General features: G+C 46.4%; 1 protein-coding gene across 7 annotated transcripts in view; it reads left to right on the forward strand.

Annotated features, from left to right (window-relative positions):
• PRKCZ (protein kinase C zeta) overlaps positions 1-19,324 on the forward strand; it is a 128,571-nt gene that overhangs the window by 94,373 nt on the left and 14,874 nt on the right. For all 7 annotated transcript variants that reach the window (XR_014786000.1, XM_084821562.1, XM_084821564.1 and 4 more), the window contains 4 exons: positions 4,213-4,299; positions 6,735-6,870; positions 8,491-8,578; positions 10,134-10,253. Coding sequence is in view for 6 of the 7 variants with exons in the window: in XM_084821562.1 (XP_084677688.1) it covers positions 4,213-4,299; positions 6,735-6,870; positions 8,491-8,578; positions 10,134-10,253 (431 nt within the window). In the remaining variant the exon portion in view is untranslated. The remainder of the gene's footprint in view (positions 1-4,212; positions 4,300-6,734; positions 6,871-8,490; positions 8,579-10,133; positions 10,254-19,324) is intronic.

Here is a 19,324-nt window from a genome sequence, read left to right on the forward strand (position 1 = left end):
TGAAATTGAATGTATCCCTTGGGCTGAAGGAGGTTCCCCACCCCTAGTAGAGCGGGGCTGGGATGCTTTCTTTTCCATGTCAATAGAGGGTGTTAGCAGGACTTATAAATGCATCCTGTCCTAATTTGTTACCCCTTGCCAGCTAACATTTACAAATAAAATGGAGACCTTGAGCCGAGGTGTGTGAGGACAAAATGTGGGCAAGCCGGTGCTGTCTTGTACCACCCTCCCATACATTGTTGGGTAGCATGGGGTTGCTTAGTGGGACTGCTGCAACCCGAAGAATCCTGAACAGGAGTTTGTAGGGTTTGCTATGAGTATTAGTTGGCTGCTAGTTGTTGGAGCTGAGGAGCCTTTCTTGGCTTTTTATTGAGTGTTGAAATTAACACCTTCCTAGCCTTTTTTCCCCAGTGATTGGCTGATTTTTAATTTTGGGAAGAGACACACTTGGTTATTTCTATTGACTTTATTGTATTTTGGAAACTGATGGGGAGCATATTTGGTGGGACAAAGCCAGGGTTCATTGTTCCCCTCTGTAGACATGTCCTTGGAGTTTCATGGGCATCACGGATGGAATCCAATGGACACCATGGCAACGCATCTAGAGTGCGGCTAAGGTTTAGGATTTCAAGACTGGTCTTGGCAAAACTCCATTCTTTCCACAGGGTGTTACTCGGCTGGAGAACTGAGATAATTAAACATGCTTCTAGCCTGGAGTGATCCAATGGGCTTGGTGACCCATATATGACCATGTATGTCTTTTGTGTGCAATAAAATTGCCTGAAAAACCGATGTTCACATGTAGCGTGACTTACCTTCAGCGTAGCATCTACAAGTGCTGCCAGTTTTCCTTTGCTGCTGGAGATTATCCAAGAGTGAGTTTCCGCTCTCACTTGCCTTAGAGGCAGGGGTATGCAAACGGCTTCATGCTTGGTCTCCTTGAGTGGAAGGAGCCTTCCCCAGTTCCAGCCTGCTTGTTTGTAAGGATCAGTTCTCCAGCTCTGTGGATGTCTTTTGTCATGCTAGAAGCCAGTCACAACATTTCTGTCTCCCTCCCTCTCTTCCTCCCTTAGGTTAGTCAGCAAAAATGGGAAGGGAGTCACAGAAACATTTGTTTACACGATAGTTTCTCTGATCAAGGATAAAGGAAGCTTATGCTGCATGTCTTCTGTACATGGAGCAGAGGACTAGAGCTGGCTGCAAAGCGGAGCTCCCTGGCTCATCCTGGCAAGGAGGCACAAGTTTTCCAGGCAAGGAGCATCCTCCTTTCAGTTGCTTGGCAGCGCTGACTCTCCCACTGTGGAGCAGGCCAAGCCTGAGCTCTTTTGTGCAGCCCTACCTCTGAAGCAAGTAGGAGGCATAACCCACTCCTGGATGTCCTCCATCTACAGAAAAGAGAGAGACAGCAAATCTGATGTTTCTATTCCTGGTGTGATAAAAGCTAGCTGTAGGTTAGTGACTGATCTGTTGATCCAAAAATGAAGACTTTAAAATCCATTGTGCGTATTTAACAAGCCTCCTAACAGGATATAAATTTGGACAATTAAAAGGCCCTTTCTTAGTTATTCCTCTTCTAGAAGGCATATTGGCATTTGTGTGAGCGTTTTTATTTATTAATGGTGTCTTCTATTCTTTCATCAGAATGGCATCTTTACGCATAGCACAGACTGATAAACAGTTTTGGCTCTTTTGGGAACACACTTAATAAACTCTTAGCTGCTTTCAAGCCCTAATGGGTTTTTCCTGTCCGCGTCAGCTGAAAGTATTTTGATTTTTTTTTACTTCAGATGTTAACTCAAGCAAAACTTATAGTTAGACAGAATAACAGGAATCTACTTTTTAAAGTGATATTTTCCCCATGTATAACATTACTTAAATAATTTAAAGCTTCAAATCTATTGACCTTCCTTTTGCTAACACAAAATATTGCCTTTATGACCATTAGAAGAGGCCTTTCATCATCCATTGACAGTATGGAATGTGGTACACCTTCGTATAACTGCCATACGTGGCTTTTGTGTAACTTGCAGAATATTTGCAGTCATCGTAAATCACCATATTTATTTATTTAGAATACTTATATCCCACTTCATAACCTTGGGAAGTTCCCAAAGTGGCTCCCAAAAGACTCTCAAAGTCACACTCAAATCTAGAAAAGAAATTACATGATGTCCATATGGAACCAGGGTTGCGTTTTCTGCCCTCATCCTTGTTCTTCCTGGGTGTGATACCAGGAAGCAGCTTCCTCTGAAGTTGCCTGAGCAGCTGGACCTTACTCAGCTCATGGTGGAAGCAGTCTCGCTTCATATCCTGTGAACCAGCAAAAAAAAGAAGTCCAAGGTATCCAAGGTCTTGTGTGCCATTTTCTCATTCCCTTCCTAGGAAATTAAAAGAACCCTGAAGGTTGGTAAACGCACCTAGGAGGCAATTAGCGATGTTATAAACATATTCTTCACAGAGGGGCAGAAATTCTTAATTTCACATGACGCTTCCTTAGTGGCCCAGTTCGCATGCCGTCGTCACCCAGGGTTGTTTTTTTTAAAACTGTGGGCTACCACGAGCAAACCAGCATTTTATAAGTGCATATGCAAATTTAGAAACGATTAGTACCTAAATAGAAATACAATACATCTCACCGTAGCTGGGAACGCTGTGAGCAGATGGCCTGTGACTGTCTGAACGAGAGGCAGAGCTGTGTGTCATCCGCATATTGATGACACCGCACCCCAAACCTCCTGATGATAGCCCCCAATCTGCTGTCCAGCTGCTGATGGGCAGCTTCAGGGCCCCTGTTCTCCCTTCTGATGGTTCTTTATTTTTAAATTGGACATGGGCTGGATAGCCCTTCAAATAGAGGACTGTGACCCATGGCCATCCTACCTGAGATTCTGTGGAAGCTGCGTAGGGGAGCCTATGTCTTGGCACAGGTTGTATTGGAGGAACAGGGCATATTTAAAATACAAAGAGAAGTTCTATTCTTTTGGGTCACCAGATGCATGGGCGGGGGGCTGCTTATGTAAACAATAGTACGATTAACCTGCCAGTGTTATATTGGGGCTGCGTGTCAGTGCTTTTGATCCTAGAATTTACATAAATTAAGCGGATGATACTATTTCTGCAGCATGGCTCAAATGCAGCCCACAGGCATTGCACAGGTGCAGTCTTGCAAAGCTTTCCCCAACCTGGTGCCCTCCAGATGTGTTAGACTATAGCTCGTTTCATGCTGGCTGGGAATGGTGGGAATTGCAGTCCAACACATGGAGGGTGCACGGTTGGGGAAGGCTGCAGTATTCTTACCGGGGTCTCAGACAGAGAGCTTTCTCCACCCTCATATCTGAGACCTTTTGAACTGGAAATGCTGGAAATTCAACCTGAGACCGACTGTATGCAAAACATGTGTTCTACCACTGAACTATGGCCTCTCTTACAACATTAATCATGAATGCTAATGTTACAATTCTCTTTAAATTTAAGTACCTTGGAGGAATGGATCAGTTCATTATGAATCCAGAAACATAGGCTTGATGCGAGAGAGGGGGAAGAAAGTGGAATTCCTTCTTTTGCATTCATGTAACTGATAACATAGAAAGCCGCATAAGTACATCCAGCTTTTGGAGGGAAAGTCCAGTTTCTAATACACCACTTGCATAGCTTCAACTTTTGTGGAAAGAAGTTAGTTGTCTTTCTGTCTGAGAAAATGTAACCTCTGAGAAACTAGGATCCATGCAATAAAAGTTGGCAATATTATATACATCCCAATTTCTCAGAGCTTCAACTTTCTCAATTATATATTTTTTTTATAAAGCTGGTAGTTCCATTGCGTCGCTTAGCTTTAGCTTACCTTGAGAAGTTTCCTATTCAAACTTGATTTTCTAATATTACCTATTGGAACTACTATATTTGAGACTCTGTTCCCCCCGGCTCTTTGAATGTTTTTGTATAACAGTGTTTTGGTGCCATCTTCCACGGTGACTCCTGCCTTATTTAGAGATACATATTAAGACTAGCAATTTTATTTCAACCGAGACGTTTTCTAATGTGCATCTGGGGTGGGGGCAGACACAATGTGATGACGTCGCGTGGTTACCATGACATTGTATTGAAAAAGGATGGCTGCCCCATGGCATGGTACATGAGTGCCTCAATGTGGATTGGCTTATGTGGTCGATTTCCTCAAGCCAAATAATCAGAACTTGCATATTGTACTTTCAGGTTGTTTCTTGTTATAGAATACGTGAATGGGGGTGACCTCATGTTTCATATGCAACGGCAAAGAAAACTCCCAGAAGAACATGCAAGGTATTTTCTTAATGGCAACTGAAAGGATTTCTTCTTTTTTGCTGCTGTCGGCAACATGTTTAAAGCAGACTGGGTCCGCCGAAGTCTTAACAGCACGTGGAATTCTATTGCATATTTGCCCCTTATTTGTTTTAAATGTGGCAAAATTGGTGCCATGAGTGCATCTGAAGCCAATTTTGTTGTATACAAGAGTGACCAAAAGAGCATGTCATCCTGTTTTGGCTTAGATATAAACTAGGATTCAGTTACAACAATTAGCATTATGAATGAGACAAGATGAGTGTAGCCAGCATTAGGAATGTGACAAGATGTTGTCTGGATGTAGCTGTTTATATAGCATCCATGCTCCTCTCACTGGGTGAGGGGATCAGGGTGGTGGTGAATGCTTCCCTTGAGGAAGGAGCGATGCCATCAGCCCTCAAGGAGGCAGTGATAAGACCGCTCTTAAAGAAGCCCTCCTTGGATCTCCAAGTTCTGAACAACTTTCGCCCAGTCTCAAATCTGCCATTTTTGGGCAAGGTGATTGAGCGGGTGGTGGCGATGCAGTTGAAGGCACACTTGGAAGAAACCGATTATCTAGACCCATTTCAGTCGGGCTTCAGGCTTGGGCATGGGACAGAAACGGACTTGGTCGCCTTGGTGGATGATATGAGGAGGGCTCTGGATAGGGGTGAATGCTCCTTCCTTGTTCTCCTCGACCTCTCAGCGGCTTTTGATACCGTTGACCATGGTATCCTCCTGGACCACCTGGAGTGGTTGGGCATTGGAGACACCGTATTGTGGTGGTTCCGGTCCTTCTTCTCCAGCAGGTACCAGAGGGTAGCACTGGGAGAGGAGGTGTCAGACCCGTGGCCACTCACTTGTGGGGTGCCACAGGGTTCCATCCTCTCCCCTGATGCTATTTAACATATATATGTGAAGCCGCTGGGGGCTATCATCAGGAGGTTTGGGGTGCGGTATCATCAATATGCGGATGACACGCAGCTCTACCTCTCATTCAAATCTTCACCAAGGTTGGCCGTAGAATCCCTGTCCAAATGTCTGGAGACGGTGAGTGGCTGGATGGGGAGGAATAAGCTGAAGCTGAACCCTGACAAGACCAAGGTACTTCTGGTGGGAGACAAGAGTAAGTTGGGGGATGTAGACCTGGTGTTCAATGGGGTACGGCTACCCTTGAAAGACCAGGTCCACAGCCTGGGGGTCATTTTGGACTCCCAGCTGTCCATGGAGGCTCAGGTGTCAGCTGTGAGCCGGACAGCGCTGTACCAACTCCATCCGATACGGCGGCTGCGCCCCTTCCTTCCCGACCATCTGCTCCCATCAGTAGTACATGCCCTGGTCTCCTCTCGTTTAGACTACTGTAATGTGCTCTACGTGGGGTTACCCTTGAAGACGGTTTGGAAGCTTCAGCTGGTACAGAACGCAGCAGCTTGCCTGATTAAAGGCAGCCGCTGGCAAGATCACATCACTCCAGTGCTGAAGGAGTTGCACTGGTTACCAGTGTTTTCCAGGCCAAATTCAAGGTGTTGGTTTTGACCTTTAAAACCCTATATGGTTCCAGCCCAGCTTATCTTAAGGAGCGCCTCCAGCAACACCAGACAGGCTGCTTAACAAGATCAGCCTCGGATGGCCTTCTCTCTGTCCCATCAGCCAGGACAGCTAGACTGGTGGGGACGAGGGAGAGGGCCTTTTCTGTGGTGGCCCCCACTCTGTGGAACTCCCTCCCTAGGGAACTCCGCCATGCCCCCTCTTTAATGAGCTTCTGTCGTGCATTAAAAACGTGGTTGTTCAGGCAGGCATTTGGGGTGGATTAGGGTATTTTAGAAAATGTTTTTATTGTAGAATTTTATTGTTTTAAACTGTTTTATTATATGCTGGGTGACCAGCCAGATGGGTGAATAATAAATTTAATAAATAATAAATAATAATACATTTGGGTTGGGGATGTGGGGTGTATTTTTTCCTTTGATTTAAAAAAAAATTATGTACCCCACCAGGAAAACTTTGATTATGAGATGACATAGAAATATTAGCCTTCTCTGCTGTGGCACCCTGGTTGTGGAATACCCTCCCCTTGGAGGCCTGATTGGCACAGACACTGGTTTCATTTCGGTGCCAAGTAAAAACATGGCTTTTTACTAAAGCCTTTGAGGGCTAAATACATTCCCTAAAGTAGCACACTGTTTTAACTTTTTTATTGTTTTAGATTTTAAATTGGTATTAGCTTGCTTAATGGTTTAATATGTTTTTAGCTGTTTAAATTATTCATTGTTTTTATTGTTTAAATTGATTTTATCTGTATGCCGCCCTGAGATCTTAATGATATAGGGCGGGATATAAATGCTTTCAATAAATAAATAGTAAATAAATGAAACTAACATCTGCCATTAGAGTTCACTGCTCCTTAAAAGTATGAAATCGCCTTTTCATTTAAGGTTTTATGCTGCTGAAATCTGTATTGCTCTCAACTTCCTACATGAGCGAGGCATCATCTACAGGGATTTAAAATTAGACAATGTTCTCCTGGACGCAGAAGGTCATATCAAGTTAACAGACTATGGCATGTGCAAGGTAAGTTTGCTATTTGGACTTAGTATATTGTTCATAATACTGTATTTTAAAATTCAGAATCTGATTATGCTGGGGGAAGTTTGAAAAGTGTGCTCTTTTTTTCTTCATAAGCATGTTATTGAACTTTAAAAAGACACTCCCCAATTCATTGTTGGTTGTTCCTCCTGCCCTCACTTCTGTGATGGGTGCACCACCAAGCTCAGTCATAGCACTTTCCACAACCCCTCAGGATCACAAAGTGCTGCTTGCCCTTCCCTGCTCTTCTGTGCAGGAACACATCTTGCCCACCTTCTCCACTGAAGGGGGCTCTTCGTTTGCTATATTTAGGGAGTCTCCGCAGTGGATCAGGAAACTGCAAGGCAAGAGGTGTTCTCCCACTTGTTAGTTGGAGGGTGGAAGGCAGGAGAAAATAGCTAGCTAGCAAGAAGGTGGAGGCATATAGAACTATGCCTCAATGGCAGAAGCATATACACAGAGGTCGTTCTCCCTTTCACATAATACCAGGACTCAGGATCATGTAGTGAAACGGATTGGCAGGAGATTCGGGACAGACAAGAAGTAGTATTTCTTCTCACAAATGTATGGAGTTCACTTCCACGAGATGTGGTGATGATCTCTAGCTGAGATTACTTTAAAAGGAAGGTGGACAGAAGAGGTCTGTCAGTGGCTAATAGCCATGATGGCTATATGGAACCTATAGGCCACGGGTGTTGAACCTCTTTAAGCCCAAGGGCTGAATTCTTTTCAGACAAGCTCTCTTGGCGACTGCAGTCCAGTGGTGGGCCAGCCAGAGACGAAGCGGGGAGGGCCAAAATACCAAAAGTATAGTTTTCAGTTAAAGCTCTTAATGCCAGTAAGTAAGCCTTAAGAGAGGCATTTCAACCTTTTAGAATGGGGGACCCACCAAAAGAATGGTGGTTGGGGGAAAGGGTATGGGGCCAGGGGGAGGGGGCGTGGGCCTCTGGGAAGTCCTGGCCAGCTGGATTTGTCTCCTACAGCCTGCAGTTCTGCATCCCTGCTCTAGACTCAGAGATGGTCTGCCACTGGATGAACACCAGTTGCTGTGGAACAGCAGGAGAGAGCTATTGCCTTCAAGCCCTGCTTCTAGGCATTGGTTGGCCACTGTGGGAGGCAGAATGCGGGACTAAAAGGACCTTTGGCCTGATCCAGCAGAGCTGCTTTTCTGAGGAGGAAGAGCACTCTGCACTCTTGAGAGGCTCTGGAAGACTGTATGCCTGGCTCGTGCGTGCGCAGTCGCTCAATGTGTGAATGCACAGAGGACCCCCGGAAGTCTCGTGTTCAGTGCAAGTCGCATAGTTGACTTCAGGGGCAAAAAAGACCATCACAGTTGAACTTCATTTTCATGCAATGCCAAACGAATGTTTATCATGCCTCCGATCACTGCGCCAAGTGATTGCTTTATGGTTTTGACTGTGTAATGTTAATAAACCTGGTGGAGTAACAACTTTTGCGGTGTGTTTACAAACACTGGAGCAGTTGCATTTTGTCTAGCTTTAGGGAGAGGTTGTGACGGGTGGCATCCCCTGCTCTGACTGAAGGGAAGTTTCTGCAGGCCATGTTTATCTTTCATGGGTGAAGTGTGGTGTTTTATTTCTGCAGGAAGGATTGGGCCCTGGTGACACTACAAGCACTTTCTGTGGAACACCAAATTACATTGCCCCAGAGATTCTACGAGGAGAAGAGTATGGTGAGTTGGTATATTGAGCATGTAATGATTTAATTGCCACAAGTCATTGAAGTTCTGATTTCAAGCAGCTATTGATGTGTTGCTTATTTATGTGTATATGTCTGCCCCCATGAAGTAGGGGCCAGGTTAACTGCAGGGCCTTATTTGTTGTTGTTCAGTCGTTCAGTCGTGTCCGACTCTTCGTGACCCCATGGACCATAGCACGCCAGGCCTTCCTGTCCTGCGCTCTCTCCCGGAGCGTGCTCAAGTTCATATTCATTGCATCCGTGATGCTATCTAGCCATCTCATCCTCTGCCGTCCCCTTCTCCTTTTGCCTTCAGTCTTTCCCAGCATCAGGGTCTTTTCCAGGGAGTTTTCTCTTCGCATTAGGTGGCCAAAATATTGGAGCTTCAGCTTCAGTATCTGTCCTTCCAATGAGCACTCAGGGTTGATTTCCTTTAGGATGGACTGATTTGACCTCCTTGCAGTCCAGGGCACTCGTAAGAGTCTTCTCCAGCACCACAGTTCGAAAGCATCAATTCTTTGGCGCTCAGCCTTCCTTATAGTCCAGCTCTCACAGCCATACATTACTACTGGGAAAACCATAGCTTTGATTAGACGGACCTTTGTCGGCAAGGTGATGTCTCTGCTTCTTACTATGCTGTCTAGGTTTGCCATAGCTTTCCTCCCAAGGAGCAAGCGTCTTTTAATTTCATGGCTACAGTCACCATCCGCGGTGATCTTGGAGCCCAAGAAAGTAAAATCTGTCACTGCTTCCATTTCTTCCCCTTCTATATGCCAGGAAGTGATAGGACCAGATGCCATGATCTTAGTTTTTTTAATGTTGAGTTTCAAACCAGCTTTTGCACTCTACTCTTTCACCCTCAACAAGAGGCTCTTGAGATCCTCTTCGCTTTCTGCCATTAGGGTGGTATCGTCTGCATATCGGAGGTTGTTGATAATTCTCCCGGCAATCTTAATTCCGACCTCTGATTCATAATCCTGAAAATCCTTCAATTTAAGCAGTTCAGTGTTCTTTCTTCTGCCCTTTTGGACTGGTGCTTTATCGTGTTGATGTACAGTCATTTAATTCAGAGATTCTGAATTAAATTACACTCCCTGACAGTTTTTCCTCTAGATTTTTTTTATTGGTATCCGGGTCTGTGACATGCTTCCACAGGCTGCATTCACATTCATGCACTCTCTCCTCCCCTCCTTCACAGATGAAGGGAGCAAATGAGATGGCTTGATATCTGCATTGTGAATAAACAGTGGTTTGTACAAATCACAGTTTCCCATATTCATATAAGATGGGAAACCGACGTTTGTTGCAAACCACAGTCGGAAGCCTCTCATCTCCTCCTATTATAAATAAAAGAGGGAATACGTTGGCCTGAGGCCCGCAGCTGCTTATTCTCATAGCACGATTTGTCATCTGTCCACTGAGGGCACAAAGTACTAAGCAATTTGTAACTCTCATACAACAGAGATGAGTAGAAGCATGTTGGTAGAAGCAATCCTATGAAGCACTGAAACTCTTTCACTTCAAACATTTCTTATGAAATATTTCTGCAGGGTTCAGTGTGGACTGGTGGGCGCTTGGTGTCCTAATGTTTGAAATGATGGCGGGAAGATCTCCCTTTGATATTATTACTGACAATCCAGATATGAACACTGAAGATTACCTCTTCCAAGGTATTTTTATTTTACTTTTTGATGTATGTATTGAATTTGTATCCTGGCAACTTGGCCTAGTGTGCCCTCAGGGCAGCTCACAACAAAATAGAAAATAACATACAGGAATCTAAAACATAGCATTCCCTGCAAAGCCCAGTTAAAATCCAGAGTATGTCTTTGCTTAGAATCAGAATCCAAATTATTTACAACCCCTTTTTAAAATAGCAGTAGATAAAATATCCCTAGCCAAGCCAGAAATGATCTATCTATTGTGCTGCCCAAATGCCTGTTGAAATAAAAACATCTTGGTTGTGATCTGCCGAGAGAACGTTGGAAATTGGGCAAATGAATGAATAAATAAATAAATCTAAGTAAGATAGGAATTATATCAGGTCAGCCAGTTTATCCATCCAGCCAAGTACTGGTTGCTGTGACAGGCAGTGGCTCTCCAAGAACTCACGTAGAGCCCTTTTGCATCATTTACTCCCATACTTGTTACTTAACCACCAAGCTATGGTCTCTCCCCCTGTGTCTTGCTGATTTATGGAAAGTGGATAGAGCTTGCCTGTCTGTCTGTCTTACATTTCTATTCTGCCCAATAGCTGAAGCTCTTGGAGTTGTGCCTAGAAACAAACTGGGAGCCAGGGTTTCAACACCAGTATTATTGTGCCCACATCAGCTCACTCCCACTGTTAACTGAGTTCCCACATTTCAGACTAATTGAAGTTTCTGAACAGTGGCAGGCCTACATACCATGCTTTACAGAAGTTCAGCCTATAGCAGTCTTCCCCAACTTGGTGCCCTCCAGACGTATTGGACATGTGTCCACCTGATGGAGGCAGTGGGGGGAGTGTTGGGGGCCAGAACATACCGAGGCTGGGCGGCAGGCGCTGGCGGAGCGCTAGGGGCAGGCCATGCCAGGTAAGGGGAACAAGGGAGAGATGTGTAGTATCTGTCCCCTGCTCCGGGCCTGTCCAGAGCCAAAGGATGGCTGGGGGAGGCGTGACCCCATCTTCTGGCCTTCGTTTGCTGCTCTGCAATGCCAGGTCTGTTACCCAGAAAACCTCCCTCATCCGTGACATGATCCTGGATGAGGGTGCAGACCTGGCATGTATTATGGAGACCTGGCTGGCCGAGGCTGCTGCTCCAACCCTTGCAGCCATGTGTCCAGCTGGATTTTCATATGCACAGCAGCCGAGGGCTGGGGATCGGGGAGGGGGAGTGGCTGTTATCTACCGAGAGTCCTTGGTCTTCACCAGACCCCCTCTCCGGGAGACCAAGGTTGCTGAGTGCATGTACTGGAGGTTGGGCCCGAAGGGCAGTCTGGGGATTCTGCTCGTGTACCGTCCACCCCGCTGCACGACTGACTCCCTGGCCGAGGTGCTTGAGGTGGTCTCTGATGTGCGTGTACAGTCCCCTAACTTACTGGTGTTGGGGGACTTTAACGTACATTCGGAGGCCATCCTCACAGGAGCACCTCGGGACTTCATGGAGACCATGGCCTCCTGGGAGCTGCACCATATTCTAACTGGGCCCACCCATGTAGCTGGTCATGCACTAGACCTTGTGTTTGTTTCTGGAGAAGCAGGGAGTGATCTGGAAGTTGGGGGTATATCCACCACCCCCTTGTCATGGTCAGATCACTATCTGGTGATGTTGGACTTCTCGGTTCCACAACCCCTCCGCAGGGGTGGAGGACCCATTAAAATGGTCCGCCCCAGGCGTCTTATGGATCCAAATGGATTCCTGAACGCGCTTGGGGATTCTCTGGGGCATGCCAACGGCCACTCGGTCGAGACCCTGGTGGGTGGCTGGAATGCCGCAATCACTGGGGCATTAGATTGGGTGGCTCCAAAACGCCCTCTCCCCCTGAACAGGGCTCGGACTGCACCATGGTTCAATCCGCGGTTACGAGCTCTGAAACAGGAGGTGAGACGGCTAGAGTGCCGGTGGCGGAAGTCTCGCTCCAAAGACGATCAGACACGGGCTAGAGCTGTATCTTCAGCCTATCAAGTGGCAGTGAAGGCAGCAAAAAAGGAATATTATGCTGCCTCCATCGCGTCTGCAGAGTGCTGCTCCAGGAGGCTGTTCCAAGTGGTCCGGAGCCTGGTCGGTCCTGTGGCTCCGGAACCACTGGAGCATTCTAAGGCCTCCTGTGAGGCTTTGGCAAGGCACTTTGCAGATAAAATTGATCAGATTAGGTGTGTTACTCTGCACACTGTGGATACAGTTAGTGAGCAAGAGGCAGCCTGTGGCAAACCGGTTTTGTGGGATCGGTTCCAGCTTCTTCCTCCTGATGAAGTGGACAAGGTGCTTTCATCTGTAAGGCCGACCACCTGCTTACTTGATCCTTGCCCATCTTGGCTCATTATGAGCTGCAGAGAGAGACTGGGTGAGGGGATCAAGGCGGTGGTGAACGCCTCCCTTGAGGAGGGAGTGATGCCAGCAGCCCTCAAGGAGGCAGTGATAAGACCGCTCTTAAAGAAGCCCTCCTTGGATCCTCAAGTTCTGAACAACTTTCGCCCAGTCTCAAATCTGCCATTTTTGGGCAAGGTGATTGAGCGGGTGGTGGCGGTGCAGTTGAAGGCACACTTGGAAGAAACTGATTATCTAGACCCATTTCAGTCGGGCTTCAGGCCTGGGCATGGGACAGAAACGGCCTTGGTCGCCTTGGTGGATGATATGAGGAGGGCTCTGGATAGGGGTGAATGCTCCTTCCTTGTTCTCCTCGACCTCTCAGCGGCTTTTGATACCGTTGACCACGGTATCCTCCTGGACCGCCTGGAGGGGTTGGGCATTGGAGACACTGTATTGCGGTGGTTCCGGTCCTTCCTCTCCGGCAGGTACCAGAGGGTAGCACTGGGAGAGGAGGTTTCGGACCCGTGGCCACTTACTTGTGGGGTGCCACAGGGTTCCATCCTCTCCCCGATGCTATTTAACATCTATGTGAAGCCACTGGGGGCTATCATCAGGAGGTTTGGGGTGCAGTGTCATCAATATGCGGATGACACGCAGCTCTACCTCTCATTCAAATCTTCACCAAGGTTGGCCGTAGAATCCCTGTCCAAATGTCTGGAGACGGTGAGTGGCTGGATGGGGAGGAATAAGCTGAAGCTGAACCCTGACAAGACCGAGGTACTTTTGGTGGGAGACAAGAGGAGGCTGGGGGATGTTGACCTGCTGTTGAATGGGGTACGGCTACCCTTGAAAGACCAGGTCCGCAGCCTGGGGGTCATTTTGGACTCCCAGCTGTCCATGGAGGCTCAGGTGTCAGCTGTGAGCCGGACAGCGCTGTATCAACTCCATCTGATACGGCGGCTGCGCCCCTTCCTTCCCGACCATCTGCTCCCATCAGTAGTACATGCCCTGGTCTCCTCTCGTTTAGACTACTGTAATGCGCTCTACGTGGGGTTACCCTTGAAGACGGTTTGGAAGCTGCAGCTGGTACAGAACGCGGCGGCTCGCCTGATTAAAGGCAGCCGCCGGCGAGATCACATCACTCCAGTGCTGAAAGAGTTGCACTGGTTACCAGTTGTTTTCCGGGCCAAATTCAAGGTGTTGGTTTTGACCTTTAAAACCCTATATGGTTCCGGCCCAGCCTATCTTAAGGAGCGCCTCCAGCAACACCAGACAGGCCGCTTAACAAGATCAGCCTCAGATGGCCTTCTCTCTGTCCCATCAGCCAGGACAGCTAGACTGGTGGGGACAAGGGAGAGGGCCTTCTCTGTGGTGGCCCCCACTCTGTGGAACTCCCTCCCTAGGGAACTCCGTCATGCCCCCTCTTTAATGAGCTTCCATCGTGCATTAAAAACGTGGTTGTTCAGGCAGGCATTTGGGGTGGGTTAGGGTATTTTTTAAAAAAAAAATTATGGTAAAATTTTATTGTTTTAAATTGTTTTATGGTGGGTTGTACATCGCCCAGAGTGGCTGGGTGACCAGTCAGATGGGCGATTAATAAATTTAATAAATAAATAAATAAATAAACTCCCATCATTCCCTGCCACCATGGCCAATTCTGCCTGGGAAGTATGGGAGTTGCAGTCCAACACATCTGGAGGGAGCTAAGTTGGAGAAAGCTGGCCTAGAGCTTACGAAAGCATTGTACCACAGTGGCCAGGTCGTCGTCTAGGAAGGGCTGCAACTGAGATACCTGCTTACATCGGTAGAAAACATTCTTGTCCCAGGGAGCCTAAGAAGCAACCATGGTTAACATCAGATCATGAAACACTCCCACCACTGTTTTTTATGCGCTATATGTGCCTGTAGGATTTGCCAGCAGTTTAAGAATTCAGTACTCATTGATGAAAGGAACTGGTCTGCCCTTGAAACATTTCTATGGAAATCGGTTCTGAACTTGATTTTCTCTCTCAAGTGCAGGGCTCTCCAAATCCCTTCACCAATTGAAAAAGATTATTTCCCTGTGTTCTCTGGTAATTGAAAAGAATGTGAAGGATGGGAACAGACTTGCCCCCGTTTGTGCTGGATTTGCAGAAGGCATAAACTGTGAGGGAGTGGCGCTACTTGTGCAAAACCTCTGCTGGAAATGAAACAGTCCAGTCCTTCTTCCCAAGTTCTCCAGCACACAGAGGGCTTGGAGGATCTCGTTTCACCTCTGAGAAGGCACAGAGTAGTGCCGATTACCTCTTGCAAACACCCCTTCCCCAGTGTTTGTGGAGGTGTTCGGGACGGGTGAAGAGACACAAGACACTCAGGCCGTTTGTTACCTTCTACAAAGCCTAGCAGGAGATAAAACAAGAGCCTGCCCCTTCCCATCATCCTTTGGTACCTGCAGAGGACACGGGAGGGAGGAGGAAATGGCAACCATAAATTATGGCAGGTTGTTGTTGTTGTTGTTGTTCAGTCGTTCAGTCGTGTCCGACTCTTCGTGACCCCATGGACCATAGCACGCCAGGCCTTCCTGTCCTGCGCTCTCTCCCGGAGCGTGCTCAAGTTCATATTCATTGCATCCGTGATGCTATCTAGCCATCTCATCCTCTGCCGTCCCCTTCTCCTTTTGCCTTCAGTCTTTCCCAGCATCAGGGTCTTTTCCAGGGAGTTTTCTCTTCGCATTAGGTGGCCAAAATATTGGAGCTTCAGCTTCAGTATCTGTCCTTCCAATGAGCACTCAGGGTTGATTTCCTTTAGGATGGACTGATTGGACCTCCTTGCAGTCCAGGGGACTCGTAAGAGTCTTCTCCAGCACCACAGTTCGAAAGCATCAATTCTTTGGCGCTCAGCCTTCCTTATAGTCCAGCTCTCACAGCCATACATTACTACTGGGAAAACCATAGCTTTGATTAGACGGACCTTTGTCGGCAAGGTGATGTCTCTGCTTCTTACTATGCTGTCTAGGTTTGCCATAGCTTTCCTCCCAAGGAGCAAGCGTCTTTTAATTTCATGGCTACAGTCACCGTCTGCGGTGATCTTGGAGCCCAAGAAAGTAAAATCTGTCACTGCTTCCATTTCTTCCCCTTCTATATGCCAGGAAGTGATAGGGCCAGATGCCATGATCTTAGTTTTTTTAATGTTGAGTTTCAAACCAGCTTTTGCACTCTCCTTTTTCACCCTCAACAAGAGGCTCTTGAGATCCTCTTCGCTTTCTGCCATTAGGGTGGTATCGTCTGCATATCGGAGGTTGTTGATAATTCTCCCGGCAATCTTAATTCCGATCTCTGATTCATCCAACCCGGCATTTCTCATGATGTACTCTGCATATAAGTTAAATAAGCAGGGTGACAATATGCAGCCTTGTCGTACTCCTTTCCCAATTTTGAACCAATCGGTTGTTCCATCTCTGGTTCTTACTGTTGCTTCTTGACCCTCGTACAGGTTTCTCAGGAGACAGGTAAGGTGGTCTGGTACTCCCATCACTTTAAGAATTTGCCACAGTTTGTTGTGATCCACACAATCAAAGGCTTTAGCGTAGTCAATGAAGCAGAAATAGACGTTTTTCTGGAATTGTCTTGCTTTCTCCATGATGCAGCGAATGTTGGCGATTTGATCTCTAGTTCCTCTGCCTCTTCTAAACCCAGCTTGTACTTCCGGTAGTTCTCGGTTCGCATACTGCTGAAGCCTAGCTTGTAGGATTTTGAGCATCACCTTGCTGGCATGTGAAATGAGCGCAATTGTACGGTAGTTTGAACACTCTTTGGCGTTGCCCTTCTTTGGAATTGGAATGTAAACTGACCTTTTCCAGTCTTGTGGCCACTGTTGAGTGTTCCAGATTTGTTGGCATATTGAATGCAGCACTTTAACAGCATCATCTTTTAGGATTTTAAATAGCTCGGCTGGAATACTGTCATCTCCGCTAGCTTTGTTGTTACTAATGCTTCCTAAGGCCCACTTGACTTCACTCTCTAGGATGTCCGGCTCAAGTTCAGTGACCACACTATCATGGCTATCAGGGACATTCAGATCTTTCCTGTATAGTTCTTCTGTGTATTCTTGCCACCTCTTCTTAATCTCATCTGCTTCTGTTAGGTCCCTGCCTTCTTTGTCCTTTATCATGCCCGTCTTTGCACAAAACGTTCCCTTGAGATCTCCAATTTTCTTGAAGAGATCTCTAGTCTTTCCCATTCTGTTGTTTTCCTCAATTTCTTTGCATTGTTCATTTAAGAAGGCCTTCTTGTCTCTCCTTTCTATTCTCTGGAACTCTGCATTCAGTTGGGTATATCTTCCCCTTTCTCCCTTGCTTTTTGCTTCCCTTCTTTCGTGAGCTACTTGTAAAGCCTCATCAGACAGCCACTTGGCTTTCTTGTATTTCTTTTTCTTTGGGATGGATTTCGTTGCTGCCTCCTGAACAATGTTACGGACCTCCGTCCATAGTTCCTCAGGCACTCTGTCTATCAGGTCTAATCCCTGAAATCTATTCCTCACCTCCACTGTATATTCGTCAGGGATATGATTTAGGTCATACCTGAACGGTTTAGTGGTTTTCCCGACGTTCTTCAATTTAAGCCGAAATTTTGCAAGAAGCAGCTCATGATCTGAGCCACAGTCAGCTCCAGGTCTTGTTTTTCCTGACTGTATGGAGCTTCTCCATCTTTGGCTGCAAAGGACATAATCAATCTGATTTCGATATTGACCATCTGGTGACGTCCATGTGTAGAGTCGCCTCTTGTGTTGTTGGAAAAGAGTGTTTGCTATGATCAGCATGTTCTCTTGGCAAAACTCTATTAGCTTTTGTCCTGCTTCATTTTGTACACCAAGGCCATGCCTGCCTGTTATCCCGATGATTTCTTGACTTCCTACTTTAGCATTCCAATCCCCTATGATGAAGAGGACATCTTTTTTTGGCGTTAGTTCTAGAAGGTGTTGTAGGTCTTCATAGAACCGATCAACCTCAGCTTCTTCGGCCTCAGTGGTTGGGGCATAGACTTGAATTACTGTGATGTTGAATGGTTTGCCTTGGATTCGTACTGAGATCATTCTATTGTTTTTGAGATTGTACCCCAGTACTGCTTTTCCCACCCTTTTGTTGACTATGAGTCATTACTACTCCATTTCTTCTAAGGGATTCTTGCCCACAATAGTAGATATGATGGTCACCTGAATTAAATTTGCCCATGCCTGTCCATTTTAGTTCGCTGATTCCCAAGATGTCGATGTTCAATCTTGCCATCTCATGTTTGACCACCTCCAGCTTACCTTGATTCATTGATCTGACATTCCAGGTTCCTAAACAATATTGTTCTTTACAGCATCGGATTTTCTTTTCACCGCCAGACACATCCACAGCTGAGTGTCCTTTCGGGTTTGGCCCAGCCGCTTCACTCTTTCTGGCGCTACTTGGAAATACCCTCTGCTCTTCCCCAGTAGCATATTGGACACCTTCCGACCTGAGGGGCTCATCTTCCGGCGTCATCTCTTTTAGCCTTGTGATACGTTCCATGGGGTTTTCTTGGCAAGAATACTGGAGTGGGTTGCCATTTCCTTCTCCAGTGGACCACATTTTGTCAGAACTCTCTGCCATGACCTGTCCGTCTTGGGTGGCCCTGCACGGCATAGCTTATGGCTTCACTGAGTTACGCAAGCCCCTTCACCACAACAAGGCAGTGATCCATGAAGGGGAAATTATGGCAGGATAGGGAGCCAAATCCAAATTTGTGGCCCCATGTTAATACGTGGCTTTGTAAAGATGTGAGATATTTTCCTTACCTTATCCGATGGGGGGGGAGGGACACACACATCTTCCTAGTACATAGGCATAAATAAATAAATGAAAACTTTTGTTGCAACATGGGCAGAAATTACACTGCTGGCGTTCTCACGCTGTCCGTGACAGAGGTGGGCCCCTCTGGCCAATGGGCTGCATGTGAACTCTGTAGTGCTTTGGTTAGAATCCTGATAATCCCAGCTTCTGTGTTAGAACAGTTTCTGTCCCGTAGAATATCAGGGATTTTTTGAAAATCACGTGTGTGTGTGTGTGTGTGTGTGTGTGTGTGTGAGGGGGGGGGGGGTGTCTAGTTTCCCTTTCAGCTAGGGAAGAAAAATTCCTCTACCTGGCTGAATGGGAGAACTGAATCTCTTTATCTCTCTGACACACAACTGGGTCTTCCCTTTCCCCCACCTGCCAAAGTAAGGCCGATCTTAGTCATTGCTGAGATACGGCACTTGGACCTGTCCTGTCCTGTACGCTTCATGTTTGGAAAGCAGGCTCCGGCAGGGCTTCAGGCTGCAAAACAGGCAGGTGTTGCATACTGTAACCTCATCTCTCTCCATTTAATAAACTGGCAACTTAGATATTTTAAAAATATAATAAACAGTATTTATTTAATAAATCTATTAATTAAATAAATAAACTTCTTAGCCCCCTAACCTTAAGACTATACAATAGATTATCAACAAAAAGAGAGACTGGAAAATGGAAAAATATAAGGTACGCTTGGATGGGCAAAAAGCGGTTGCAGACAGGGCCCTTCACTTATCAAAGCAACTTTTTAAAACAGCTATAAACCAGCCATTCTTCATCAAAACCTCCCTGAACTGTGGCCAGACTATATCCCTCACCAAGTAGATTCTCCATGCCAGTTTCCATCTAGATACACCAAATATAGTGTGATGTGATATCTAATTGACAAGCCATAGTT

This window comes from Heloderma suspectum, chromosome 15, assembly GCF_057233095.1.
Source record: "Heloderma suspectum isolate Gila_16-S chromosome 15, 16-S_ref, whole genome shotgun sequence".
Classification (NCBI taxonomy): domain Eukaryota; kingdom Metazoa; phylum Chordata; class Lepidosauria; order Squamata; family Helodermatidae; genus Heloderma; species Heloderma suspectum.